The sequence below is a fragment of the Pongo abelii genome, chromosome 14, assembly GCF_028885655.2.
Source record: "Pongo abelii isolate AG06213 chromosome 14, NHGRI_mPonAbe1-v2.0_pri, whole genome shotgun sequence".
NCBI lineage: Eukaryota > Metazoa > Chordata > Mammalia > Primates > Hominidae > Pongo > Pongo abelii.
Window position 1 is genome coordinate 56,733,897 of NC_071999.2, and position 17,304 is coordinate 56,751,200.

Sequence of the window (17,304 nt, forward strand, 5' to 3'; positions counted from 1 at the left end):
TGCCCAGTAACCCAGGACATAGGTTACTTACCCCTTGGTGTGCTGTGGAGGTGTGGGGGCAAATCTATGTTATCTCTTTAGTGTTGCCTCATTGAAAGCTGCCCCCAGATGTAAACACAGTGCACTGCAGCATTTCCCTAATTTTAGTGACTTACAGGAGGATCTGCAGGGTAGCTTGTCTTCCCAATCTTCCCAGCACCTTGTATTATAGTAAAATCATAAGTAGTCTTATTTATCCATATCAAATATAAAATAAGATGCCCTTGTGTAAGTATGCATTTATGTTCATTGATTATTTTCTACTCATCATACGTGATGAAATTAATGAGGGTTTTCTCATTGAATTAGAGAGTGCAAGAGACCTTAGAGATAGCCTACTTTAATTCTTCATTTTATAGCTAAAGACATAGACTTTAAGAGTTTAAGGGACTTATAGTTAAGCCTAAATCTTCTAAAAATTTAAAATAACCATTTTAAGATACTGAAGATCTATCCTGCAGATTTAGCTATAGAAAAAAAGAAGAAGAAGAAGAAAAAAATTGTCCTGAGAGAGCCCACTGCAGTGGAGTGGGCCCCTTGAAGCATGATAAGAGCACTGTCTCCTAGACTGCACCCTGCACCTTTTCCCACTTCTGTTTCTTCTGCCTCTTCTCTGTGGAAGCACTTGCACTGCCTCTAGAGCACCTAGGCAGCTGACAAGCCTTCTTACTTAAAAAAAAAAAAAAAGTATATTTTAAAAATCCAAAAATAATGATGTTTGTTTTTTATTTTGTTTTGCTTGTTACAGCTTTAGAATACTATAGAAAAACCAAGTCTGCAGTCATACCAGTGAAAAAGGAAAAATGAATGGAGGGGGATAGTTTTCCTATTAGAATGACACTTAGTAATATCATGGGACACTTAGTACTATCTTGGTCCTTTTTTTTTTTTTTTTTTGGAATTAGACTATTTTACTGGCAGGTCCTTCTGAACTCAAACTTAGCAAAAGCCCTGTGGTTTTAAAAGCTCGGGTGGAGATTATCACAGACACCATTGGAGCAACATTCTCCAGAAGGACTTTTAGAAATTTTCATCTCTTTCCCATTTTAACGACCATAAGATTTCTTGTATATTTTTTTAAATCATAACTGGTCACCAGGGAATAAAGGCAGATCTGAGGAGCATTCCTATCAGTGAAGCAGTTTTAGCCACGAGGCCAAAATTTAGAGCCTAATGTCATCCTAGATCTCTCTCATTCGTATGTCACCACCTTTTCCTCTCAGAAGCTTTCTTTGCTCCTTCTAGACGTGCACCCACAGCTACCTTCCATGACAGTAAACATAACATTGTGCATGTGCATTTCGATGCAACCAGAGGATGGTTACTGACTTCTGGAACTGACAAGGTTATTAAGGTAAGACGCCATCTTATTAAGAAGCTTTCCATCTTTGGCCTCATATAAATATACAGGAGCACCAAGAACATGGGAGGCACTGCTCTGAAGGTTATCCTTGGGTAGCCAGCCATGGTGGCATGTGTCTGTAGTCCCAGCTGCTCAGGAGATTTAGGAGGGAGGATTGCTTGAGTCCGGGAGTTGAAGGCTACAGTGAGCTTTGATCACATCACTGCACTCTAGCCTGGGCAACAAAGCAAGACCTCATCTCTTAAAAAAAAAAGTTACCGTTGAAGGTAAGTGTTTTTGAGAACCTATTACAAATCTGATACATGCACAGCCTCATCCCAGGCACTGGCTCTACACAAAGAAGTAAGACAGAGCTCCAGCCTGCAAGGAATAGATAGTCTACTTGGGACAGACTAAAAAGACTGTAATAGGTCACATGTGTAGCAGTCAAAACAGTAATACATATGAGAATTTATAGCGCACTGAGCTCTACCTCCCTGACCCATTCTTGGAGGTCATAGCAGGATGAGATAGCTAAAATAACCCACTTTGGAAGCTACCAGATCTCCATGACTTTGAGAGGAAGTTTAAAATAAACTCTGGGGCTGGGTGTGATGACTCACGCCTATAATCCCAGCACTTTGGGAGGTGAGACTGAGGAACACTTGACCCCAGGAGTTCAAGACCAGCCTGGCCACCATAGTGTGACCCCGTCTTAACAAAAAAATTAAAAATTAGCCAGATGTGGTGGTTCCTGCCTGTAGTCTAGCTACTTGGGAGGCTGAGGTGCAAGAATTACTTGAGCCCAGTAAGTCGAGGCTGCAGTGAGCCATGATTGTGCCACTGCACTCCAGCCTGGGTGACAGAGCAAGACCCTGTCTCAAAATAATTAATTAATTAATTAAAATAGGATAAACTCTGGCAGCCTCAGGTCCTTAATTTTTGAAAACGAGGTATCTTGTAAAATGGTTTGGAAGTTTAAATGGAAAGGACACAGCACGTGCTTGGCGTCCAGTTAATGGATTGAGTTATTTAATGGATTCAATCTATTTGGAGGGTGGGACAAATCTCTATTGTCTCTTTCATGTTGCTCATCGAATGCTGCCTCAGATGTAAACACAGTGCTGTGCAGCGTTTCCCTTGTAGTGACTCACAGGAGGATCTGCAGTGTAGCTTGTCTTCTCAGTCCTCTCAGCCATTAATAGATAGAATCTGCCATTATTCTTCATTAGCTGCATCAAAATTTCAAGCTGTCATTGTCTTGTTTTTGAGCTTTATTTGAACTTTCTTGATGAAAAAAATATTTTACAGATTTAGAAATCATGTTAGTATAGTATGTGGTTGGTTGTTAAATGAAAAAAATTTCCTTGAAGAATTCAGTTCTAAGGACTGTTATCCTCAACACAATTTAATTTTAGTTCATTCTGTATCTTCTTTTTCTTTTTGCAGTTGTGGGATATGACCCCAGTCGTGTCTTGATGACTCTCCCAGGAATCAGAAAGATAGTATTTACTAAAGAAATGGTTGTTTTAACCCAAATCATTACCAGAGTGGTAAAGCAGACATGTGAGAAGTAAGAAAGAAACTAAAGACCCTGAATGAATTTGCAGATTACCCATGTGCACAGTGGGGACCTGGCGAGTGAGCACTCGCAAGGGGACTCTTCCAACTTCTTCATACAATATAAAAGAAGCTATTTTTTTAACAAATGGTTTATACAGTCTGGCTGTGCTGCATTGTTTTGAGTATACCGAAAAATCTGTGTGGGGTGTTTAATTTTTATACTTTTCAACACCCCATTTTACTTGTTGCTTTGTCAGAGAAATAAGGGAAGTGTCTACTCAGAGTATTTTGGTCATTATAGTTTCTGTGTTTACTTCAACATGTGTCATGTGGCCAGCGGCTTTTTCTTCTCTTCCCTCTGCACCTACCTGCACCTTCTCTGCCTTTCCTGGAGGGGATGTATTTATGTTATTTATTCCCAGTGTTTCTGCTTTCATGTCCTCCTCAGTGGATAGATCTGGAAACCCATCATGTGGATTCACCAGCCAGCTGCTGGAATCGCCTGAAGAGCGATTTGTTTGTAATGTCTGCCTCATTCACGTTCTTATGAAGTAGAAAAGACTGTGTTTCTGCCTCAGTTGCCTCTGTCTTTCCCACATTAAAAAAAATGCTGTGAGAAAGCTGCTCCCAACCATGGTTATCACAGAAGTAGATTATTTTAACTCAGAGCTTCAACGATCAGTGCCTGGATCATTTAGAATTCAGTTGGAGCCTCCTGAGCCTCTTATGTTTTAGCTTTTTTGACGCAGCTCTCCCTCACTCATAACAATGAAAACAAACAACACACACACAAAATCCTACATCAGCGGCCCTCAACCTTGTTGGCAGCAGGGACCGGTTTCAAAATGAAACTGTTCCACCTCAGATCAGCAGACATTAGCTTCTCATAAGGAGCATGCAACCTAGATCCCTCGCATGTGCAGTTCACAATAGTGTTTCTGCTCCTATGAGAATCTAACGCCACCGCTGATCTGATGGGAGGCGGAGCCCAGGCAGTAATGCTTGCTTGCCCACTGCTCACTTCTGATGGGTGCCCCCATTCCTCCCAGGCCATGGACCGGTACCCACCTGCAGCCCAGGGTTGGGGACCCCCACCATACATGCTCTGAAAATAAGTGTCTTTAAGTTGTGTTTTTCTGTGTGACATCATCCCTGAACTTGAACATGTTCATTACGGCAAGATGATAATCCTGCTGTATTCCTTGCCCTCTGTATTCTATCCCTTTAAAAACTAGATATTTAAACATTTTATCCTAATGTGTTTCATCAGAACACTTTGCACACTTTCTTACTAAAACGGTATGTGGTTGGTCCGAGACAGAATGGTACCTGCAGCGCAGGCTGTGTTCCTGTGGAAATGGAAAAGAGGACTTTAGAAAGTGAACCTGAAGAGTTCTTATTTCTAAGGGAATCCAATCAAGCTTGAGAAAATGAAATATTCTTGTGTGTAGTGATTCAACTCAGGATATTAAAGTCCCTTTTAAAAATCTTATTTTCACCTGTAAAAATAGAATAAAAATTAATGGCAAGCCTGCGCCAGGTGCCTGCCCCTCCTAAGCACTTTACACGCACAGCTCATTCAACCTCATGTGTCGGGAGCATCAGGGAGCTCACCAGTCTCTTGAGGATCACAGGCCAATTGCTTGTCCTTCCCGACCCAAGCCCCACCCCACAGTGTCTTGCTGTCTTCTGATTTTACAGGTTTTTTGGTGGTAATACACATGGGAGTGAAATTGAAATCCTCCCTATTATTTTCCCTCTTTTCCTGGAAAGCTGTTTTTTGCCCTCACAATCATTCATTACTTCTTTAACTAGGGGGAAGTACTACAAGCTGTCCTCGGGTACTGCCCCTACGTGTGCTTCCCAGGGATGGGGCCTTGCTAGAGGTGATTCTGCTGCCCCAGCATTGGGAAGCAGGACCAGTGCCTGTGTCCCATGCAGCCACGGTACATGGAAGCTGTCACCTGAGCCATCAGACCGGCTCAGCCCATGTGACTGGAGCTCTGAAGAGGCACACACGCATGCCCCGCACAGGCTGTTAGCACTTGTTGCCTCGCTGCCCTGGTCCAGAATACCCTTGCTTGCGTCAGTCAAAACTGTTATAACTACTTTGAGTCTTTTCTGCATGATTACTCTGTGAGAGAGGTTTAACAAGGGAATTAAATTTAAAATATTCAAATATCTATTTTGTAGTTTATTACTAGAAGCTGCAGCCACTTACTAAGTTGTATGTAATATAGGACTGTGTGTTGGAAATGAGTAATAGAGCTGAATCACTCCATTTTCCCTTCCTAAACTTTGAGCTTGGCCTGCCTACAGAGAGAGGAACACAGTATTAGGGCAGCAAAGGCCCAAGCACCCAGCAAGCCTGTATGGGTTCTGAGATGGGTCTAGATGCATTCAGACATCATTCGGGAAGCAGAGTTGTCCCCGTGTGATCACATATGTCCTCTATAGTCGCTCTGGCCTGTGACCTTGCATGCCACTCTGCCTTCTCCCTCCCAGCCCACAGAGCCACTCAGAGGCTGAAGCCACTTCACATCCCACTGGTGTTGAGAATCATGATCAGAAAAGCACAGATATTCAAGGTATCCATTGCTATTTCCTTTTCTCTTATCTGTGTGGGTGCTTGAATTTGGTGAAATGCGTTTAGCAAACCAACTGTGTGTTTGTAATACTGTGAATTCTTGAGTTTTGCATTAAGTGTCTCCCCCATTTTTGTAATTTGTAGAGAAATATGTGCTGGTGTTGGGTGTCTTCCAAGCATTTTATGGAAATGGAGGCTCCATTCCTTAGGAGTAAAAGCTGGCGCCAGCACTTGGCTCTTGTTCTGTCTAGGTGAACTCTCATAATTCTTGTTTTACCCTGTTGGATTTGCACTTTACATATATTTTTGCTCTTATTACTTAAACATATAGCAGCTCTTACAAATAATGCCTAACATGCCTGCGCTGAGAAAGTGGCAGATCTACACATATCATACACAGAGTTGTTCTCTACCTGATGGGGCAAAACCAACCACATGCTCTTGGTTCCTCCAAACGAATGACATTACTTGACATTACTGCCTGAATGTGTCTTCACAATAGCAAAATGGTTTGAGATTAAGCATTTGGAATCTTATGTCATTTTGTATGAGGTCAATCCACCATAACGTGTTTCTTATTTGGTTGTTTTAATTATTCCAGAAATCATAAAGTCACAAAACTGGAAGGGATCTTCAGAGATCTAGAGTGTTCCAAGCAGAAAACACATTAGTTATACGGGGCAGTTAGATATGGCTGAGATGTAAACAAGAGAATCTAAAAGAATGTTCAAGGAATAGCTGTTTTTGAACATTACTTAGTAACGGCATGAGTGGGAGGAGAGACTTTCAGCACCTTGAGACAGGGCGCTCTCTGGAACCAGCTTTGTTCCTCTTATCGAAAGCATATGTGACACTTTTTTTGGCTCCAGCCCTGTGGTGGGGGAGGTAATTATTGCCTTCATCCACATAAATTCCTTCCTATACATTCCCCTCAGACCACCCCAGAGGCAAAACTGAAATGGAAATCCAGCGGCACTTAAAATTCCCCCTGCCCCATTTGGCTGCAATTCCCAGGCTTACAGCACTGCCCTTATGGAATATCACATTTTCATTTTCTGAGATTCATTTTATAAGAGTATAGGCCAGGTGCCATGGCCCACACCTAGAATCTGAACACTTTGGGAGGACAAGGTGGGAGGATTGCTGAGCCCAGGAGTTCAAGACCAGTCTGGGCAACACAGCAAGATCCTGTCGCTACCAAAAATTCAAAACTTAGTTGGGTGTGGTGACACACACCTGTATTCCCAGCTACTCAGGAAGCTGAGGCAGGAGGATCACTCGAGCCCAGGAATACAAGGATGCAGTGAGCTATGATTGCACCACTGCAGTCTAGCCTGGGCAGCAGAGCAAGGCCCTGAATAAATAAATAAAAGTATAATTTATTTTTGCCTGATATTAATCACTTCTTAAGGCCAAAATTTTTGTTTTTAAGCAAAAGGATAGCTCTAAGTGTGGGTTGCAGTTACTGGACATAAATATTCACTAAATGAGATTCCTTTGGTTATGGCTGTTCGTAGAATTTTAATTCTGTGTCAGTGTTCTTGTTCACTAAGATATTTGGAAGTGAAAGAAAGCATTTTACCAATACATTCTTATTTTTTCTCCTTTCAAATATTGAATTTTTCCTGGTACAAACACAGATATTAACTTGACTGGAAAACACAGAAATTAAGTTCATGTTGAACACTGAGTTATCTAGATGATCCCTGAGATTTGAATGTCCATGTCAACCGTGTTGAGCGCTCACCAGCCACCAGGCTTTAGGTACTGGCAGTGCAAGGTGTCTGAGGCCCATCCTCAGGCTGGGCAGAGGTCACACAGTGAGTAAATGGGTCTTTTCAGTGCAATGTGGTCATGATAGAGGCATGCCAGGGTGCCACTAATCCAGCAGGTGTGGCAGGAGGGGCTTCACAGAGGAAAGGGACTTTGAGCTCAGTGTTAAAGGACGAGGAGTGAGTCATAAGGGGGAAAAATGGAAATGACTTTCCAGGCTTCAGAAACAGCATAAACAAAGGCCTGAGAGCTGGAGTCAGTGTGGTGTGTCCAGGGATCACAAGTGGGCTGGAGCTGCCGGAGAACAGCCAAGTGGCTCAGCTGCCATCCCGGAACTGAGCTCGTCACTCTCAGATGCTGCTGCTCCCTGGCCTCAGAGGAAAGCAGCACACAGCTCACCGCCAGGGGTTTCCCCAGAGGCTCCTCCTGCAGCCAATGCTACTATTAGTTTATATTATAATAGTATCAGTTTCTTTTTCTTTGGAAATCCCTAGAACTGTTAACTGAAGGTGACCCAGGGTAACTAATTCTGGATCTTTGGGTGCACAGCCTCTCACTGGAGTCTGAGAGGAGGAGGTGGAGACTATTAGTGGACGGCCCACAACCAGGAAGGACTCACAGACTAACGCCAAAGGTGTGCTGGGCTCAGCTGCTCCACTGTGGAAAAGGAAAGCCCTGGCCCTGCGGCAGGAGGGGATTGTTCTAGTCAAGTGTGGCGTTGCACAGACAGGCGGTGCCGACTGTTTGGGTGCAGACACAGGCAGCTGCTGCCCTCCACTTCCTGCTCTTGCAAGTCACAGATGATTCCAGTACAATGTGGGAGGTCCTCCTTACAGGGGCACTTGCAAGGGGAAGGCAGAGAGTTTCATCAATTCAGGTACAGGTCTCTCTGGGAGACCTGGCCCTGTGGAGGCAGGAACACCGTGCAGGGGCATGGCAGCGCCTGTCTTTGCTGTCACATCATTTGCCTTTTCCTTGTAGGACTCAAAGATCTACTCAGTCCAAAACTGAGTCCAGAAACATCTGCATTCCTGTTTAAACTTCAGCTCAGTTTCTTAACCAAGAACCACATGTCAACCCTCCAGGGTTGTGGTTTGTATTTTTGCCTTTAAGCATTATCTCCTTTCCACCAAGAAGCCTACTTGGGTTTAACACATGAAAGCAGTGTCTAAAAATTAGATTGGTCCTAAATTGGAATGGGATGTCTTCCTTGCATGTCCCATACCAGGGAATTTTTTTAACACACAGTGTAGAGCCTTTGCCAGAGATGTTGAAAGGGAGATTAAAGGCTTGAGTGAGGGATGAATTTGATCATCATTCTTAAAGTCCCTTCCAATCCTGTGATTCTCTGATTCCCTGAGTCTCGTTTATTATTGGACGTGCCTAGCCCATCACCAGTGACCTGCCCGCATATTGCTGGCTTCCCTTGGATAACGGAGAGCCTATCACCACATGCCTTTGTTGTCTTCCATCGTATCAAGTGAGTTGCTTTCTGGACTTTTTCCATCTAGAGCCTGCTAGGTTTGGTTTTGGGAAAAGATGGTGAAGTTTCTTTTCATGAGTTTGTAGGGAAAAAAAAATTCTTTTTAAAGATGGTAAGGGTGGAAATTAATCATGGTACCATCTCATTAAAAATAGATACCTCAAAATGTGTACCTTTACAAGTCAAGAAGAGTATCGGACTTGCTTGGAAGTGTCAAGAATTGCAGGTTGGCTGAAAAGTTAGATTGAGAATCTGACCTTGTTACTTAGGATTCTTTTTTCCCTTGGTTCTAGGGGATGCATGAGAAGGTGAGCTGTCACTCACAAAAAAAGGGAAAATGATTTGAAAAATGTTTCACATATACACACTCTTTTTATCATTTTAGTGGATGGCAGCCTTACGTCAGTAGTATATGCCAGTATGAAGTATGGACCAAAACACTAGTGTCACTTGTAACCATTGTACTCTTATGGATTTGTGTCTTATACCATTTGCCTTGCTTTTTAAATGACTTTGGTTTTCAAGGTACTGTCATTTTGCAAAAGGAAATCTTTATATGAAATGTACAAAAACTGTTACTAACTGGACAACAGGGAAGGTGCTGGCCCCACATTAGTGCCTGCCTACCACTCTACTTCTAACCAGGGACACGGATCTTCCATTCTCTGCATCCACCGGGCTGCAGCCCACATCTGGACCTGGCTGCAATGGGCATATTACCATATGGATATACCTTTTTCTTTCTTTTCTTGAAGTGAGGAGATTCTTCAGGGGGGTCAGGCTGAGAATGTAATAAGCCTGACATTGGAACAGATTTTTCCGTGTGGTCTAGCTGGACCCCTCCAGCATTTGCCACACTCCCTGCCAGTCCTGACATTGACTTCCTGAATGTGACTAGGTGGTAATGAGCAAGAATTTCCTAGGATGTTGAAACGTCTGTATCCAGGCCCCCATTCAAATGCTGCTGAATATTGTGAATGTTTTTACTCCGCTCACTTTCCCACTGTGCTTCCCTCTAACCAAAATATACGTGTAGCCATTACCAATGTACAACTCTCAATGCGGAGTTGCCTCCATGGTTTAAAATAAATCTCTGTGAAAACCTTTCTGCAGCTATGGTCCCGTCACTGTTACATGTGGCCACACACACCAACAACCTTGCTGTGCTGTTTAGCCCTGTGGGTTCTGTCCAGTTGGTGGGAGGGGGAGGTTCCAGACCACTCCACCTGCTGTCTAGATGCCAGGGAGAGCTGCTGTTTGGAGGTGAAGATGAGCCCTGTTCACCACAGTCTAAGCACAGCACACGGGCTCAAGCCATGGAGCCCTTTTTCTTCATCATGTAAGTAAGTCAGCTTTTTCCTGCGCTTAGTAAACTTTTCAAATGAGGAGAAATGACTTCGGGGCAAACATTGCCAGGGAAAGCCTCATTTAAAGCTTGTGAGGTTCATTTTATGGAGAAGAAAAATAATAGGTGCAAAGGCACCAAGTGACCTACATGCTATGGAATCACCGTTGAGGGGGTGGCTGGGTTGCCCCGTCCTGGTGCTGCCAGCACAGCCTCGCCCACACCCAGCATTGCTGAGGCCCGTCATCCTCCTGCAGAAAAGGAGGCATGCAGTTAAATGGAGCTAGTGCTTGCTTGATAGCGCCTCCTTTTGTCAGAAAGACGCTGATGTTTCAGGCTGGCACACCCAGAAAAATCCCTTCCTTGTGGTCCTCGGCTGATGAGCCCTGGGTCAGAGTGTCTCAAGGACCACTGAGAAGCTGCAGCCGTCTGGGTTTTCCTCTGCTATGGGGGTTGAGTTACATTTATTCCACCATGGACACCAAGAATGTATGTAGATGTATTCTAAATCTGCTCATTGGTTTTATTACAACTTTTCGTGGAGTCACTAAGAGGTAAAATGGTATAAATTAGAGGTTTTATCAAAGTGTAGTACCAGAATGTCAGATGCATTACTGAAGCCACTCCTAATCTTAAGCAAATGTAAACTAGCCCTCATTAAATTGTTTATGTAAATATGCATCATCCCTTGGTTATGTTGTGCTCCTGGGACCATGCACAGTAAAGGCAGTGTCCAGCCCTCTCCTGGGGTGGGGGTGGGGGGTGGGCACAGCACCAGCCTCTGACACTGGAGGAGCAGAGAAAGGGAGGGGAAGTGGAGTCCACAGGGGGGCATTCCTGCTGCCTCCACCCCTGCGTCCCCTAAGACTGACAATGATGGTTCATCTCAAACTTCTTTGAATTCTTTAGAAAACCACATTCTCGAATAAATGAGACTTAAAACAAGAAAAGAACCTGCTGCAGGAGTTCAAGGTGAGCCTGATCACAGCCTCGGTAGTATTTATTTTGAAATAAAAGTTCCCATCCCTTGTAGGCCTCACTGTAAGGCACAACGTCTTCGAGGGGAAGTTGAAGTGGGGTCTTATTCACTGGTCCCTAGACCGCACCTTCTGGTATTTTCTAAGGCAATTCTGGTACCGCACTGTGTCTGGGTTGGCCTATTTAAATGTCTGAGCCAGCTGTTCCAGGATTTCAATGAGTTTCTCCTCTTCGGCCGGTGAGGAGGACGTTCTAGCGAGAGGCAAGTGTGTAGAAACTGGCTTCCGATCTAAAAGTGAGAGGGAACCGCAGAGAGGTGTGAGCTGCCGCAGCGTGGCTGGATCTATGTCCCTGTGCTGCTCAGGCCTTGAACCGACGCCTGCTGGAGTGGCAGCGCCATATGGGTGTTAGACCCCATCCCTGCCCTCAAAGGTCCCACACGGATCAGGCAGCATGGATTGATATGTAAAGTGCAGTTTGGGAAGTGGGAGGCTGCAGCCAGGGCTGGACGGGAGACCACGTTTGGGTGATCAGCAGGAAGGGGTGCGGCCATCCTCCCGGATACCCCAGGGGTCACCAGCGCTTCAGAATTCCTCAAGCAAGCAAGGGTGGTTCTCATCAAGAACAGAGGAAAGAGAAGCCGAGCAAAGAGCCTGGCTTCCACCCAAGGTCAAGTGTGTCTTCGGATGGCGTCCACTCACGCCTGCCCCCTTAGGAGCCCACTGGGAAGAGACATGAACAGATCACTGCTTCCAAAAATAAAGAAGCAGAGTCTGTTACACCCTTTGCACTGCAGAGAAGCAGAGTCTGTTACACCCTTTGCACTGCAGAGAAGCAGAGTCTGTTACACCCTTTGCACTGCAGAGAAGCAGAGTCTGTTACACCCTTTGCACTGCAGAGAAGCAGAGTCCGTTACTCCCTTTGCAGTGCAGCTTTGAATAGCGCCCCTCCTGGGCCTCAGGAAACTGCAGAGAAAATCTTCCATTCCCAAGGTAGGAACTGCCTCTCCCATTCTCACAGGACCTTGATGACAGGGTTATCACAAGTCTCCAAAGAAGCTACCAACCTGGAGTGAAGCACTTCCCAAAACTAACCTCAGGAGGCAAAGCAATCATCTCCCCAAAGAAGCCCAGGCACCCCCCAGGGGACAGTCCCACCCCAGGTTTCACGGAGGGGAAGGTGCACCTCAAAGGCCCAGCTGCTGCCCCCAGCCCTGTGTCAGCTGCCTTCACAGCCAGGGAGGAAGTCACCTTGAAAGAAGCAGCCGCTGGGCTGTGCGGCTGCGGCAGAGGAGAGGGCCAACCACAGCACAGTGTCCGCGCCCTGGGCCTCGGAGCGCAGGCGGTCCCTGAACCTGGCATGGAACCCCGGCATCGCCTGCCTCACACCTGGGAGAAGGAAGGGGCAGGCGGATTAGGACGGCATTCTCCAGCAAATGTGGTTGACTTCCCTTAATAAAAAAAAAAAAAAAATGTAAAAATGAAATGGGATCATAAACTGCTCTATTTTATAGCACTCACCCAAGCCACTCGGAACCAATTCCAAAGAACCTTGTTACAAAGCCCCCAAGGTGTCACCTGATGGAAAGTGCTGCTCACCAGAGCCTGACTGAGTCCCCATGTCCCTGGGGCACCAGCACCCAGCCCAGCCCTGAGAACAGAGTCGCCCGCAGAGCCCCCCTTTCCATCCTAAGAGAGGATTCGAATGAGCTGTGGGGCTCACAGTGAGCTGGGCCCAGCAAACCACTTAGTTTCCTGGGTTCAGCAGCCCTCTCAAACCATCTAGGCTCAGAGGATCCTGGCTGTTGGTTCCTTGGACTGTTTTAGTATTTTCCTCTTTTAGGGAGGAGTAGATAAGAGGAAAGAATTCTTCACTTCCTCTGCCAAGCCCCTCGAGGTGTCCCACCCTCTGCATCCCAGGGCTACAGGGAGGTGTTTGCCTGGAGTAGCCTCTTGGGCCTGGCCTGTGCCGCAGCGTCGGGCACTCTACCTGCCCACGCCTTCGAGGACCCAGCCACACGCTCTGGCTCCAGTCCACACCCCATTTTCCCACAGACCTCAGGGAACACAGTGTCTCCACAGTGAGCACATTGGGAAACAAAATAGTTCTCTCTCGAAGCCAAGGAAAGAAAATAAACCAGAGAAAACAACAATTAAGAGCCTTACTGAGATCATGGAATTTTAGAGCTAGAAAGGATCACCTAAGCAAAAGCCCTCCTTTTTTAAATTAAAAATAAACATCTTTTTTTCTTTTCACAGAAGCAATACTTGTTTACTGTAGAAAAATCAGGATAAACTGATAGGCAAAAAGAAAAAATTTGAAAACCTTGTGATGTGTCACTCAGAGGTGACACATGTCCACATGCTCAGCCCTCCCAGGCCCCTGTGGCCACAGACAGGTTGTGTGCACCTGAGAACTGCTCTGTAACCTCTGAACAACACATGGTAAACTGCACCTTGAGCCAGATGATAGAGCCCGATAGTGGGCTTGCCAGGCAGATTTTAAACATCTGAGCTGATGTTGGGATTGTCAGAATGGTGTCCTTGGAGGGTAAGAGGCTGGGGGCCCCCCACGGCCTCCTAGAATTCACCCTGGACAGGCAGAACCAAGCATGTCTCCCATTAGGCAGTGAGAAGAATCGAGAAGCCATGCTCTCTGAGCACTCCCAGCCTGAGTCTCCCCTGGTATACTTTGCTGAGAACATCCTTTTTGTATTTAAGACAGGAGAGTCAGATCTGTATAGGTGAGGACTAATTTCTGCCAAATCTCCAAGCTGGTCTCCATGAGATGCCACAAAGCACCAACACACACCTCTTTCTATAGGGGTGTGGTAGTTACAAAAATAAGATCATGAGGCATGTACTATTCAGGAACTTGGTATCTTCATTTAATGATATAGTGCACACAGGGTTTTTCCATAGGCATGATTGACAGCAGAGTCTTCAGCCCTGAACAGATTTTGCACAGGTGTTCTATAATTTATTAACTTCATCTCCTACCACCAGCACTGTGATAAGCAACCTTGTTTTCCCTATCTTTATTTCTTAGGATGAATTCCAAGGCTTCTGATAAATAGTGATTTTCAGAAAGGCCATGCCAGCAGTGTGTGAGAGCCTGATTCCCAAAACCCCATGGCCAGGACCGACGGGGAGGTCTTAGCCTCTCTGGGCCTCAGTTCTCTCATCTGTAAATGGGTGTAATAATAGACAGTAGTGGCCACCCCACAGGGGCTTGAGGACAAATGAGTTAATCCGCAGACAGTGCTGAGACCAGCTCTTGGCGCCGCGGGTGCGCCCTGGGGTGTGTGCTGTGGCTGCTGCTGCTTTCAGTTCCCTTGTTTGTGGAGGAGGAAAGAGCTGCAGAGAGCCCAGGTGAGCTGCCTGAGGTCACAGAGTTGGTGAGGCAGATCCGGAAGAGAATTCTGCTCCCCTCCACCGCTGCTCCAACACGCTTCCAGATCATTCGAGCTGTGTCCTTGTGGCTGTCATTTACCTTCATGCATCGTTATTTCCAAAAACCTGGGGAGTGGTCAGGCAGCCTGGGCCTCTCCCACTACCTTCCCCAGCTCCTGCTCATTCCTCTCTGATGTGGAAATGACAATGGTCACCGGCTCCCTCTCTCACCAGGATATGCTGTAGTTAGGAGGGCACCCCAGGCGCACCCACACCCGTTCCCACCATCTCCTTCCCTGACTTGCACAGGGCAAGCTGGAAGCAAAAGCTCTGTGTCTGCATGAGGCTTCCCCCAGCTGCAGTCCCAGCACACCCCTGCCTAAATGGAAATGAAGCTACTCCTCAGTCCTCATTACGCTGGTTTTAGGTCATTCCTGGGGAGAGTCAATCCTGCGGCTGCTCAGGTATTTTTAGATGAAACGTAAGTGGCTCAGCAATTAAAGGCTATGACATACCTGGGGTGTCGGCCCAGCCAGGATGCATGGAAGAAAAATGGATGGCCGGGTGCCCTCGGGCCCACTGCTCCGTCAGAACCACTTGCTGCCTCTGGACAGGAGCGAGGGGGTGAACAGGAGAGAGGAGGCGCCATTAGGTGCAAGGGCAGGAGATAAGCCCTGCCCAGCCTGGCTTATCTTACACTGGACTCTGCAGTATGTACGGCCGCTTGATGTCACCCTCCTCCAGAATCAGTGTTTACTCAGCAGCCCTGAGTAGGACCTAGCAGGTCCTGCCCACTCCAAAGGAGGCCAGAACAAGCAATGAGCTAACCCAGCAAAACACTGAGAGAGAAGGAACAGCAGGCCCACCCCCCATGAAATTACACCCCTCAGTGCCCAGGTGTTCCCCGTCCACAAGTCGCCTGGGTGACTCTATTCTTTGCTGCTCACTGAGGGCAGGGGTGGTATCTGTCCTGTTCACTGCTGTACTTCAGGCCCCCAGCACAGACCGGCATACAGTGTGTGTTCAGCTAATATGGGAATTAAGGCCAGATGCGGTGGCTCAAGTCTGTAATCCTAGCACTTTGGGAGGCAGGCGGATCACCTGAGGTCAGGAGTTCAAGACCAGCCTGGCCAACATGGTGAAACCCAGTCTCTACTAAAAATGCAAAAACTAGCTGGGTGTAGTGGTGGGCAAATCAAAATGATTTGGATTTTGGAGCTGTAATCCCAGCTACTCAGGAGGCTGAGGTAGGAGAATTGCTTAAACCAAGGAGACGGAGGTTGCAGTAAGCATATATATATATATATATATATATATATATATGAATTAACTCCTTCCTTAAGCAGAGCATAGCAAATGTACTGGACACAGAGAATACATCAGTTATAGACAATAAAAATCTTTAAATCCTCCCTTTTCCCAGCTGCAGTCACACTACTGCCCCATCCCAGGGTAGTTTGATCATGCTTGGCAAAGAACTCCATCTCTGGGCCTCATTTACAACAAGTGAATGGTTTATTCCCATGTCCTCTGGGAAAACTGTAAAGAAGTGCAGGTCTTTCAAATGTCAGGATTTGGAGTCATGAGATGTACTTCACCAGGATTTGGTCTGGGGTCAGGGAGCAAAATTGGGGCACACCCGGGGCATATAAGCAGAAGAAGTGGAGGTGCAGAGAGTCTCAGACAGGGCCACCTTCGGAAGGCACACAGCACCGACAAGGAAGGCGGAGGGTGCTGGCAGCCTTACAGACAATGTGGGCGCCCTACCGGGTGAATTTAAGGGCAAGAACTGTAAATATGGAAGTTATATATATCCGGCTTTTAAATATAGCTGTAATAAGCAGAGATACAGCAGTACAGGTTGAGCATCCTTCATCTGAAATGCTGAGGCCCAGAAGTGTTTCAAGTTTCAGATTTTTTCAAATTTTGGAATATCTGCATATACATGACGAGATATCTTGGGGATAGAACTCAAATCTAAATACAAAATTCATTTATGTGTCATATATGCCTTTACAAATAGCCTGAAGGGAATTTCATACAATATTTTTAAAATAATGTTGTGCATGAAACAAAATGTGTGTTCATGAAACCATCAGAAAGCAAAGGTGTGGGATTTTCCACTTGTGACATCATGTCAGCACTCAAAATGATTTGGATTTTGGAGCATTTTGGATTTGGGATTTTCAGATGAAGGATGCTCCATCTGTGGAAATCTACTTTCTGTTCATAGTCGTCAAGGGTTCTGGACTGTGACCCCTTCCCTCCCTCAGGATTCAATGTGCCGCCCCTCCCAGTGAGCCTCCGGGAAGCCAAGAGCTGCCCAGAGGAGAGAAGAGGGACCGCTCGCTGTCCTCATTCCCTCTGAGCAGCACAGGGCAATGGATCCCCCTGCTAGGATCCTGTTCTGTGTGGGTCTGAGAAACACCGAGAGGAGACGCGGCGGCTTTGTGGCTCCTCCCAGGATGCTGCTGAGAGCCCACATGGGTCTGAGTAGAGCTGTGCTCCCCAAAGGGGAGCCTCTTGGTGAGGGAACATTTTCAGGTGCTGCATGAACTACTAAGGTCCAATTAATGTGCATCCCAGAGTAAGCTTTCCTTGGAAAAGGGCCCGCACAGCCCGTGGGTAAAATGCAGTCTCGGGAAACACACCTCACTGACCTTGTTTTGTGCATAGACCATAGTTCCATCAAATGGTGTTCTTTCGGACTGGAGATCATTGGTGTTCAGTTTCTGAACCAACATTCCTCCTGAGGAGACGGTTATCTGCAATAAAGGTAACAGAGATGTACAAACTAAAGTC

At 46.2% G+C, this 17,304-nt stretch overlaps 2 protein-coding genes across 6 annotated transcripts in view; one reads left to right on the forward strand and one right to left on the reverse strand.

Annotated features, from left to right (window-relative positions):
- The window catches only part of WDFY2 (WD repeat and FYVE domain containing 2), a 183,605-nt gene extending 173,706 nt beyond the window's left edge, over positions 1 to 9,899 (forward strand). For both annotated transcript variants that reach the window (XM_002824297.5, XM_054529063.2), the window contains 2 exons: positions 1,285 to 1,393; positions 2,831 to 9,899. In XM_002824297.5, coding sequence (XP_002824343.1) covers positions 1,285 to 1,393; positions 2,831 to 2,860 — 139 coding nt within the window. In that variant the 3' untranslated portion in view covers positions 2,861 to 9,899. The remainder of the gene's footprint in view (positions 1 to 1,284; positions 1,394 to 2,830) is intronic.
- A 1,199-nt stretch (positions 9,900 to 11,098) lies between these two features.
- DHRS12 (dehydrogenase/reductase 12) overlaps positions 11,099 to 17,304 on the reverse strand; it is a 35,352-nt gene continuing 29,146 nt past the window's right edge. For all 4 annotated transcript variants that reach the window (XM_063714916.1, XM_063714915.1, XM_002824298.6 and 1 more), the window contains exons 7-10: positions 17,163 to 17,267; positions 15,018 to 15,108; positions 12,361 to 12,498; positions 11,099 to 11,399 (exon numbers count right to left, since the gene is read on the reverse strand). In XM_063714916.1, the coding sequence (XP_063570986.1) occupies positions 11,290 to 11,399; positions 12,361 to 12,498; positions 15,018 to 15,108; positions 17,163 to 17,267 (444 nt within the window). In that variant the 3' untranslated portion in view covers positions 11,099 to 11,289. The remainder of the gene's footprint in view (positions 11,400 to 12,360; positions 12,499 to 15,017; positions 15,109 to 17,162; positions 17,268 to 17,304) is intronic.